At 45.4% G+C, this 12,241-nt stretch overlaps 1 protein-coding gene across 2 annotated transcripts in view; it reads left to right on the top strand.

The window, feature by feature from the left end:
- The first annotated feature begins 5,482 nt into the window (after positions 1-5,482).
- Positions 5,483-12,241, top strand: part of LOC106837710 (liver carboxylesterase-like) — a 31,223-nt gene continuing 24,464 nt past the window's right edge. The window contains exons 1-2 of one of the 2 annotated variants that reach the window (XM_014851431.3): positions 5,483-5,750; positions 9,264-9,468. In XM_014851431.3, the coding sequence (XP_014706917.3) occupies positions 5,699-5,750; positions 9,264-9,468 (257 nt within the window). In that variant the 5' untranslated portion in view covers positions 5,483-5,698. The remainder of the gene's footprint in view (positions 5,751-9,263; positions 9,469-12,241) is intronic. The other variant, XM_014851425.3, reaches the window with a different exon arrangement.

Raw genomic sequence — 12,241 nt, 5'->3', positions numbered from 1 at the left:
TATAGTGGTTATGCATTTGTATTACTGTTATTAGAAAAAAACCTCTAATATCAAATACGTGATTTAATTGATAATATTTGTGGCAGGATTGCTAACTGTCCATTAAAGTCTGCCCTGGCTTCTTTGGCACACAACACAAACAAAATTCCCAGCCTTCCTTGCAATTAGATTGACCATATGTCAAAGTTCTTTCCAGTGGAATGTGAGCAGAGGTGAGGAGTGCCACATGCAGCTCTGGCCCCAAATGCCTGCTCCCCGGAACCATGTTCACTTCTTTATGCTCCTCCCCTCCTCAGCTGACTGGAATAAACACCCATAACAACATTAGAACCTATGAGCTAAAGATGGCAAAACCGCCATGGTCTAAATCAGGGGTCTGCAAACTCCAGCCCATGGGCCATGTCTGGCCCACCACATGTTTTTAAAATAAGGTTTATTGAAATGCAGCCATGCCCTTTTCCTAGGTATTGTCTATGCTGCTTTTGCTACAACAGCAGAATTGAGAAGTTGCCACAGAGACCATATGACCCCCAAGCCTAAAATATTTACCACTTGGCCCTTTACAGAATAAGTTTTCAGACCTTGTTAGAACCTTGAATAACAAAGTGGAGGAGAGCCACTTTGTTGCCCTGAATAGCACCCCAGTTCTTTTTTTGTTTTTTTTTAAAGATTTTATTTTTTTCCTGTTTCTCCCCAAAGCTCCTCAGTACATAGCTGCGTATTCTTTGTTGTGCGTCCTTCTAGTTGTGACATGTGGGACGCCGCCTCAGTGTGGTTTGATGAGCAGTGCCGTGTCCGCACCCAGGATTCAAACCAACAGAACACTGGGCCGCCTGCAGCAGAGTGTGAGAACTTAACCACTCGGCCACGGGGCCAGCCCCACACCCCAGTTCTTTACACAAGCAAGAAAGAAGCTCCCAAAATTCTGGATGTGTTTGCTACCATAGGTAACCCTACTCTCACAATACATGCCTACTCAGCAGGAGCTAAACTGGGCAGTCCCATGCGATTGCCTGATGTAGATGACATGGAAACCAGTTGTTAGTGCCATTCAGGATGATGACTTTTGCCCATGGGGCCGTGCTCCCCTCCAGGACTCACCCTCAGGTCAAAATTTGCCACAGGCGCTCACCCTCACTCAGTCCTAGGACCCAAGTGACCCGGGGCAGTTTGACCCCCTAATTAAAATACAGCATGCAGGGGCTTGAGATTGGGAACATGATGAGATTTCTCCCCAGTGATCTGAGTGTCAAAAGGAAGGTCCCTGAAACTCAAGGAAAGGGCTGCAGTAACTATGACCTTCGATGAAGCTAAAGCCTGATCACCTGTCTAGTGGTCATGAAGGTGGTGAAGGTTGTTCCTGCCCTTATATTACTAACTGAACAACAATGGATCAGTTTTCCCATTGAGTAACTTATTTTTCAGTATACATTTTTGTAAATCAATTAGAGGTGTTATTGCTTATGTTTCCTTATTCACTTTTTAATTTTACCATCATTTTAATTTTTAAAAAAACAGTGACACGTTTTCCATGCTTACTGTTAATTCATGACAAGTTATTCAGGTCTTCCATTTATGGAAAAGGTGTGAAATTTCCTTTTTGAATAAGTGTGCTCAAGTAAACAGAATTAACCTGTTTAAGAAAATTGCTAACAATAGTACAGATGGTATGCCGTTATGACAAAATCATGATATTATTATGAGAAGAACTGAGATTCCAGAAACACTGCTCATGTCTAGCCTGCATTGGAAAATGTTGAAGAACTCTAGATTCACAGAATATTGATCCACGTTGGATGGTGCAGACAAGGTCACCACACTCATAGCCACCCCTGCCTCTTGTGTGCTGGTTTCCAGAAAGGATCCCTGAAAGTCACCCAGGGAGGTTCCCTGACCTCTGGGCTGCCAGTGCAGTGTTTACCACTGTGAAGGCTCTGCCTGATTAATCCCATGATCAATAGACAAAGTCAAGTGAAGGGCCCAGTAGGACGGGGGCTCATGCTAGTTCAGTGCTTGTTCTAGATGTGCTCTTCATATATCTATTGAGTAAATTAACGGAGATGGAGAGTTTTTTGGGGGGCTAATTTGGAGCCCCCAGAGGTTTCTTCTCTCCTAAGATCTGCCCAGATACTTAGGAGTTAAAGCTGGTTCCTAGGAGTTTACTCTTCAGACCATGTAGTTCCACATGGTAAACCTCCGCGAGTTCTGCAAGGGAAAGGCGATAATCCCAACCAACCACCACTGACCAAGAACAGCTGTATCGCTTACCGATACTAATGTGATAGAAGGAGGTCACACACATTAAGCAAAACTGAGGCCTGGCTTGAGCCTTCATAGACTCCATTCTCACTCATCACTTCCACAGAGATGTCATGAACCAGGAATGAGCTTCCAGGCTGCAGTCGGACACAGAAAGTTGCAAAATTGGTTAGTGTTACAAGGCGGCATATACTTGAACAACAGAATTGGGTGAATAATTCATCCCTGCCTTTTATATTGTGCTAAGTCAGCACCCTACAATCTTCATAGGCTAAGATCCAAGGCTGTGTGCCGAGGTTGCAAAGGCCAGCTGGCCAGGGCAAAAGGCAGGATGGTTATACCTTAACAGGGGTGTGCCTGTGTGTGTGCACGTGTGTGTGGTGTGCTAAGTGATTAGAAACAACCTTGTTCTCTGCTATGAGACCACCCAGATTGCCCCATGTGGATAGAGATAGGAGTGCTCTTTATGATGTGTGTTTCTTTCTTGGATAAAAGTGAGGACCCCCAGGCCAGGTCAATCTGTGCAGGAGCAATGACCTCTGGGGACTGGCTGTAATGCTGTCAAATGCCCTCACCCCACCACAGGGCTCCCTCTGTGGCCTGCCACAGTGTCTAGAATTAGTACAAATGAGCATCCCTTTTTGAATTTGTGTGTCCACAAGCTTTGTTTAGCTGTAACCTACAGCCTTGGCCAAGAACCTGTGAACTTTCCTAGGATTTTCATGTGTTTTATGCCTGCTGGTTTCCCAGTTGTCCCTGATGCCAATGCTGGTCTGGCCTGGACACAGGCAGGCTTGCCGATGACACTGAGAGAAGAGTACCAGCGTGGAGAAGGCACAGTTGCCTCTTTACTGCGCTGGCCTGGAGACAATGGTGCTTCACACCTGCCTCCTTCTCCATTGGCAAGAATGAAGCTCATGACTCAGTTAATGTGAGGGGGACTGGGGCAGACGTTCCTGGCTGGGGAGCACCTTCTCAGTGAAAGTCCTCACTGGGAAAGAGAACCATGAAGTGTGAGCCATCAGTAAGCACCTCTACCATCTGCTCACTACTGCTCTCAAGAACCCTAGCACTTCTGTTTCCAACCAGCCTTCCAGGCAGCCTGAGGATCCAGAAGGGGTCAGCAGGAAGGCATGGCACAGAAAAGGGGCAAAAGTGGAGAAGATCCCAGAAGAGAGAGGCCGCCTGAGCTCACCCACAGGGGTACCGACCATGTGCTTAGGGAAACAACAAAGTCAGTTTGTCAAAAAGTTTTGACACCACGGCAGCATGGTGGAGAGTATGGTGTGTAACGTTGTGCAGCTTTTGTTCAACCCTCAGCTCTTCCTTGTACTCGCTGTGTGACTGTGGGCCAGTTCCTGACCAGGCTGAGCCCCAGGAGATAATAGTATCAGGTCACAGGGTTATTTGAGGTCTAAGTGAGATCCTGCATACAAAACACTCAAGCACAGTGTTCACCACACAGTGAGCTCTCAACAAATATTTGTCAAATGAACGTCTGAATGAATAAAAGTGGAAAATGCAAATGAGTATAAACATTCACAATTTTACAGCCAGGAAATGGCTATTGTAATACTAATTAGATGTGTAACCTTCTAGAATTTTTCCTGTGCAAATAAAGATAGATATTTTCACTAAAGTGGGATATTATACTTGACTGAATTTTTTAAAAAAATACTTTTTTATTTTGTGGAAATATAACTCACATACCATAAAATTCACTGTTTTAAAGTATAATTTAGTGGTCTTATTATATTTCAAATTTGTGTAAGCACCACCACTATCTAATCCCAGGACATTTTCTTCACTCCAGAAAGAAGCCTCTTACCCAATGGCAGTCATTCCTCATTCCATCCTCCCCAAGCAACCTCTAATCTACTTTTTGTCTCTGCGGATTTGGTTATTCTGAACATTTATTGTAAATAGAATCATACCATATGTGGCCTTTTGTATTTGGCTTCTTTCATTAACATAATATTTTCAAGGTTCATTGATGTTGTAACAAGTATCCATACTTCATTTCTTTTCATGGCTGGACAATATTCCGTTGTGTGAATACAACACATTTTATTTGTCCGTTCATCAGTTGGTGGACATTTGGGTTGTTTCCACTTTTGGCAATTATGAATAATGCTATTTGCGTACAAGTTTTTTATGGATGTGTTTTCAGTTATCTTGGGTACACACCTAGGAGTGGAATTTCTGGGAAATAGGCTAACTCTGCGTTTAATTTTTGAGGAACTGCCAAACTGTTTCCAAAAAGCAGCCATGACTGTTTAAGACCTTATTTTCCCTTTATAATAGGTCATGTCTGTCTTTCCTTGTCAATAAATAGAGGTGAGTATCACTAGTTTGAGGGAATGCATAGTGTGTCCTTAGCCAGCTGTACCAGAGTGCATTTAAGGGATTCTCTACTATTAGGTATTTAATGCTTCTACGAAAAAAGCTTTGAGCATCTTCCTTGTGTCCCCAGCAAGTAAACCACACTTTCCTAAGTATACCCAGAGCACTTGGGATCCCTGAATTTTGGTGCTCTTGTATTGCATTGAAATTCACACCTCTCCCCATGCCTCATTTGCTTTTTTACTATACAGTGAACTCCTTGAGGAGATGGAACATGTCTTGAACTCATCTTTGTATTTATAACACCTAGCACAGTGGCAGGCATTTGGTAAATTTTGGAGAATGAATGAATAAATGGAATAATGAATAAACAGAAGGTTGGATGGATGATTATAGTGAGGATCCATGGAGAGATGGAATTTTTTTACGCAAGAACAGGCTGTCCAAAGATCTTTGCCTCTAGAGGTAATGAGTTCCCTGAGCTGGGAGGTGTGCAACAGGAGCTCAGTCACTTGGCAGGAATATTGTAAAGTTAATTTAGGCATCAGAAGGCAGCCTGGATGAAATTTAAGATGCCTCCAAACTCGGCAGCATAGAGCCCTATGAAATAGAAACCCAGGGAAATGAAGAGTTTTGTCCTCAGTTCCCCAGCTGAGCAGCTGCAGGGCTGGGAGTTTCTCTAAAAGTTTTCAAGCTGGTTCTGGGAACCACAGACCAAAATCTCTCTAAAGACTTGTGCAAAGGCTTCTGTCGCTTGTACCTGCTTTTGGGAAGCTCACAGTGCACTAAGGTTGGAGCTTAGGAAGGGAGACACGCTTATGTAACAAGTTGTTTGACCAGTCTGTGGCTGTCTGTAATCGGAGAGTTTACTCAGTGCTGCTCAGATAACAGGGTAAACTCTGGGTGGGTGTGGTGTAGAGGCTCCAAAAAGGCCCAGAGAGATCCTTAGAAGGGAGAGAGCTTCTCTGCCTGATTAGGCTATTGGCTACGAGGGTGGGACTTGAGGGGCAGGGCGGGGAAGGGCTCTGGGGCTGACTGCACAGCCCCTTCCAGCAGCACTGAGTCCTGCAGGCGCAGCAGCTGCTGTCCTTCCACGATGTGGCTCTTCTCTCTGGTCCTGGTCTCCGTGGCCTCTTCCACAGTTTGGGGTGAGTCTTTCTGAAATACAAATTGCGGGCACATTGGAAATTCTTGTCCAGGGATGAGGTGAGGGAAACACATATAGGACAAAGGTGTGACAGGTCCGGTTCAAAAGCAGTGTGCCCACTTGGACACAGACAATGGAGCTCCACAGACTTGGAGCTCAGACAATCCCCAGCCCTGAGTCTGACAGAGATGCAGTGGAGGATAAACACCCTGAGACCTCAGTTGCCTGCACACTCGCAAAAGGCAACCAGCTAACCTCATGTCTCACAGATAATGACTTTTGAGATCTTGGTTTGTTTTCTCCCCGATTATTAGTCTGGATACAGCCAAATCATGGAGACTAGCTTAGCAGATATTAATATTGACTCTGGGGCCACAGCGCCTGGGTTTAGGTTCCAGCTCAGCACTTTGTAGCTGTGAGTTCTTAGCCATTGTCGACGAAAATAATCCATATCCAATCTATAAATGAAAATTTGGGTGAGTTTATTCTGAGCTTAAATCTGAGGATTATAACCCGGGAGAGTCTTTCCACAAAGGAACAGAGCACTCCAAAGAGGTGGGGGGGGGGGGGGTATACAGGGTCGTTATATACCTTCAAAGAGGATGTTTCACATATGATTGGAATGTCCCTTTTACAATAGTCGCGACACTACTCTGCCGGCACAGCGATTGATGGAAATAGCAGGTAGGTCTTCTGTCTCGGTGAACACAGCAGGGTGGCAGTCTGTTGTCTCCAGCTGGGTGGTCACAGGTGAGCTGGGAGGTGAGTGCAGCAATCAGTTCCTAGCCTAAGGAAAAATGCTAATGTCGGGGGAAGTTGCATCTTTATCTCAAGGGCCTTTGTTCTGGCCATAGGAAATGTCTAAGCAGATGTGCAATGCGTGCTCAATAGCCAGTCAGGCCCTTTTGGAGGAAAAAAAAAAAAAGTCAGGCCGAATTAGGTTTATACCAAATGGCTTCCTCATATACTCCAATATATCCTATTGCTTGCCATTTTTATTTGTCACCATGTTACTTAACGTTTCTGTGCCTCAGTTTTCCCACTAAAACTGGACATAACAACAGTAGCTTCTCACTGGGCTATTGTGAAAATGAAATGGGTTGTTGTTTCTAAAGAGCATGGTTTCTGGTATAGAGAGAATGCAAAAAAGTATTCATAAATGAAGGCGTTGTTTGAAAATATGGTATATTAACAGAAATTTGAGTTATGGTAAGCCTAACAGACCACGAGCTGACTGCCGTTGAGAAGATAATTTGTTACTCACAGTTCCCAAGGGGAGGGGACACATCACCACCATGGGGGCGCCACAAGGTGAGGCACTGGGTGGGTCAGGAGGCAGAGGGAGGAGGAGGAATTGGGGACAAGAGTCTTCATCCTGGTTGCTGTAGAAATGAAAGGATGAGGCAGGATAAGCAAGATTAGGGTTGGCAAAATCAATAATTTCAACCAGCTCTGGGGCCTGGGGGTTGTCTGCAGTTGTCAGGTGCCCGGCCCTGGCGTGCTTAAGGCAGGAACCTGATAAAGAAGGTGGTCGGGGTGTGGGCTCCGGCATGCTGGAAAAGGAGCTGATTCCTGCCACTAGCAATGCCTGGCTTCAGGAGGGGTGGTCCCGCCAGGGTCAGCAAGGGCCTAGATGTCAAAGCATCTGATCAGAGAAACTGAAAGACAAGGTTAATACAACGGTGCAGCAAGGGACTTCAGCTTACATCTGTGCCATTTGATAGATCGAGAAACTGAGACTTAGACAGGGAGATGTACTTGTTCAATGTCAACTGGAAATTCATCCTCTAGAATCGATCTGTGACTCCTGAATCTGGAGCCAGTGCTCTGGCCATCACTGTCCTGACAGCCCACACCGCACATGGATTCTGTCTTCTTTCTGGTGGTGTGACACCATGAGAGGCCTGGAACTGTGTATAAGGGCAGAGTAAGAACCAAATTAGGAGGGATCATTCCTTTACCAATGGTGCCCAGTTAGCAAAGCCATCCCATTTCCGTCTTCAGAATGTCCATACTGGGTGCCTCCATTTCCTCAGTGTCCTCATCTGTAAAATGGGCATATGAACACCTACCTAGCAAGGCTTTTGTGAAGATTAATTTAGCTGATCTGGAATGCACATCAGCACAGAGGAAGTGCTCAGTATATTAACATTACCTATAACACACGTGGTAAATGCTGCTCTTACCACTATGGCTGATGCCTCTCACCCCATCGCCCACTTTGTCACCCTTGGCATCTGGCTCCTGTCCACTTCATCTCTCCTGAAGGTTAGCATTGGATATTCTTCTTTAAGAACAAGTCTGGGTTATTCTTTCTGCTCTGGCCACACACTTTGAGGGAGATGCTGCCCTTTTGTGTACACCTAAAGGAAAGCAGTTGGGAGGAGAGGCTACACATCATTTCCTACGAGGAACGCTTGAAGAATCTGAGGACGGACAAGAGAAGGCCTGAGGGATGGGCAGGCTCAGGGGTCTGCAAGGCCGCTGCCACATGGGAGCTCAGGACGGGCCACAGCAGGTAGAAGCAGGGCTGATGTGGAAGCTGCAGGGGAGGAACTTCGGCTCAGCGAGGAAGAGCTGTCTGCTCCACAAGAACGGAACAGATGGGGATCTGACCCCAGTCTCAGCCCCTCTGGACGACCCTGCTCAGAGCCGCCAGAAGAATCCTCCTCAAGCTGATGGTGTCACTCTCCCGTACTCTAACAGTTCATTGCTGCTCATTTACCCAATAAATAAAGCCCAAACCCTTAGCCTGGCATTTGAGGCCATGCCAGAGATGAACCTTTATCACCCCAGGATTATTTTCCACTCCCCATAGACTCCCTCTGCCTCACATGGGCCATCACTCTTCCTCAGGCAGGCCTTGCCTTTTGTTGTCTCAGAGCCTCACCTCGGCATAATCCCTTCTCTAGTCTACACCTTTATAACCCATCTTCCATCTTCCCTTGCTCAGTCCTCCTCTACTGCAAGTCCCAACTCTAAGGTCACCACCTCCAGGATGCCACCCAATCATAAGCCCTCGCTCCCTCTTCTAACTCCTGGAGGACCTTACTGGTCCCTCTCTCAGGACACTGACCGCTTTCTCCCCAGCAGTAGGGTCGAGCGTGTATGTGGCTCATTCTCCCCACAAGGCTCAGAGCTTCTGAGAAGAGGGGCCGCCTCTTGTCCATCCTCCCATCCAGCACGCAGCTCAGCGCCAGGATCCTCGTGGATAACTGTCTCCAGGGCTCGTGAGAGTGCAACCCCAATGTCTGCTTCACTCCCAGCAGCTCTCCTTCTTGCATTTCCTTCTCACTTGATGCTGTTTTACCTCCATGTCCAATTTGCTCCTTAAGACAGTCCTGGGAGTTAGGAAGGACAGTTGACCTCCTCTCCCTTTTACATAAGAAGAGACTGAGGCCTAGAGAGTTGAGGTGACTCATTCAAGGTCACAAGCTGAAAGTGGCAAGACTCCCAGAATCCAGGTCAAGCCTTTCACAGCTGACATGTCTCATTTCCTCTCGCTGTCCCGCAGGGCGCCCATCTTCACAGCCTGTGGTGGACACCGCGCAGGGCAAGGTCCTGGGGAAGCACGTCAGCCTGGAAGGATTTGCACAGCCCGTGGCCGTTTTCCTGGGGGTCCCTTTTGCCAAGCCCCCCCTGGGATCCCTGAGGTTTGCTCCGCCGCAGCCTGCAGATCCATGGCCCTTCGTCAAGAACACCACCTCCTACCCTCCCATGTAAGCCTGGGGCTTTGGCATCTTTCAGTGGGTGTGTGCCTCAAAGTAATGCAGGAAGGAGCCAAGGCCATCCTCCGAGTGGCTCATACTTTGTTCTAGAATCCTGAAGACATTGCAGATTCTTAGAGACATTCCAGAACTCTCAGAGCATTCTAGAGCCCTCTATTCAACACATCGTTATTGAGCACCTACTGTGTGCCAGGCATGTTCTAGGTCCTGGGATCCATTAGTGAACAGAACAAAGATGCCGTCCTCATGGAGCTTGCATTCTAGGAGGGGAGACAGATAATAAACAACATGCAAATTAATAAGTGAATTATGTAATACGTTAGAATATGACAAGTGCTTTGGAGAAAAACTAAAATGTGAGCGAGAGAGGGATAAGATGTAGTGGTTCTGTTGATTCTCCTTTCTTGAACTTTGCTATAGTTGGCAGGTAGGGTGAGCCAGGCAGTGTGTGGGTGGGGAGTGCTTTGCGGTGTTGATCAGGGAAATTCTCAGCTCCCAGGTGTGTCTAGCCACACAGTCAGGAGCAGAGCAATGCTTGGTGTGTCCTAATCACCCTGGCCAAGCTGGGCAAAGGAACCCGTGAGCCACACCCGAGGGCACCTGAATGCCTCCATGCATCCATTTAGACGTTATTCTTGTCAGCAAGACCCTTCTGGGAATTTCCTCCTTTTTTTTCTTTTGTTTTCCTCTTCTCTACTCTTCACCACTTCCTTTAAAAATAATGTTACCTGTTTTTATTTCCTGATTGCAAGTGGAATGCATACTTATTACAGAAAAGTGAGGACATACAAATAGGGAAAGGTAAGAAAATGAAAATCATATACTATTCCACTCCCTGGAGGGAACCGCTGCTCATATTTGTATTGTGTTTCTGCAGTCTTTTATCTGTTGGCTATTTACTCCCTTAAAAATAGTACCACAGAAGAATCTGCACACAGCTCCAATGTGTTTTGCTTTTTTACACACCAACAAGCAATTCTCAGACACCAGCTGAGTGTCCCACAATTCAACTCAATTCAGACACTATTTACCAGGAGGTAGCATCAGATGCCACAGTTTAAAGGCTCAGTCCTACAAGACTGCCCTCTGCTTCAGATGCCAATACAAGTCTGGATTGTTACCTGTGCTTCTGATTGACCGGCTATAAATCAGAGTTTGCCATGATCCCGCTTTGAGTTCCACTAATTTGTTAGAGCAGCTCACAGAACTCAAGAAATTAGTTTACTCACTAGACGACCAGTTTATTATGCAGAATATTAAAGGTTACGAATCAGCAGCCAGATGAATAGATACATAGGGCATGGTTCTGAAGAAAGGAGCTTCTGTCCTTGTGGAGTTTGGAACCTGGCACCATGGCATGTGGACCTGTTCTGGTTCACCAACCTGGAAGCTCTCTGAACCCCTGTCCTTTTGGTTTTTTATGAATGCTTATGTGCATATGCATTATCAATTAAATCCTTGGCCCTTTACCATTGATTCAACATCCAGACCCTCTCCCTTCTCCAGAGATCAGCCGAGTGGACTGGAAGTTCCAAATCTCTAGTCACTGGTTGGTTCTCCCACAACCAGCATCCATCATCAGCTGTGGTCCAGAGATCACCTCGTTAATATCACAAAAGACGCCTTTATTGTTCTCATCACTCAGGAAATCCCAGCATTTTAGGAGCTGTGTCCCAGAAACTAGACAACGAAATATGTATTTCTTATCATAAATCACAATATCCCATTACTCTATACAGAGAGTTTAAATGGCTGCTTTGCTCATTTATAAATATATCATGAATATCATTCTATGTCATTAAATATCACAGGCTGACATTTTATAGCCACATTACCTTGAGTACTGAATCATATTTTATTTACCTTATCTCTTATTTGAGGTCATTAATTTGCTTTTGATGTTTTTGATAATATGTGGTGCTCTGATGAACACATTGTAGCTAAATCTTTGTGCACACTCAGGAATATTTTTGGATAACTTCTAAGAAATGACTTCTCTGAGTCCAAGAAAATGCACCTGTTGTTAAATTTTCCTCCAGAAATGTCCTAACTACATTACTTCCATTAATATATGAAAACCTCCATTCACTGGACCTTAGGCAATGCTTGGGGCTATTAAAAAATGTTGTTGGCTAATGGATGGACAAAATGATAATTATTATTATAATCATAATTATATATATATTTGCTTTTTCTTCTGCGTTATTTGAATATTAGTATTGTTCCCTTTTTTGACATATGAATTTCTTATTTTGTGAATATTATGCCTCTTGCTCTTAGTGATCCAGGAACGTTTCCCCCAGGGTGGAGATCAGGAAGTCATCTTTGCAGCCTCTGAACATGGCACTTGGCAGCGGTGCCATCCAAGCACCTTGGTGCCTCTGTCACCTCATCCTCATACTGGGGGCAGTGATGCCTGCCTTCTGGGTACACTGAGATCAGGAAATGTTGCTCATAATAACCTTGGAAATATAAGTGCTCGATAGTATGGATCTTTCTGGCTGTGTGAAGGGAGGATTTCAAACCTCTCTTTGCATCAATTTTCTTGCCTATAAAACTTGGATAGTAAGAGAACCAATGTCATGGGGCTGATTTGAGGATTAAACGAGTTAATGCACAGGAGTACACACCCGGCATGCTAGGAGGACTCAGTAAATGTTACTAATTGCAATCTATGTTGGGTCTTTAAGACCTGTTATTAGGGCAACCATTAGTGCTTGCCTGTGATGGGTTGATAACAGGATTGTAGGTTACCAGGGCTGTG

The sequence above is a fragment of the Equus asinus genome, chromosome 28 (genome assembly GCF_041296235.1).
Source record: "Equus asinus isolate D_3611 breed Donkey chromosome 28, EquAss-T2T_v2, whole genome shotgun sequence".
NCBI classification, from domain to species: domain Eukaryota; kingdom Metazoa; phylum Chordata; class Mammalia; order Perissodactyla; family Equidae; genus Equus; species Equus asinus.
This window is presented reverse-complemented; position numbering and strand designations above follow the sequence as displayed.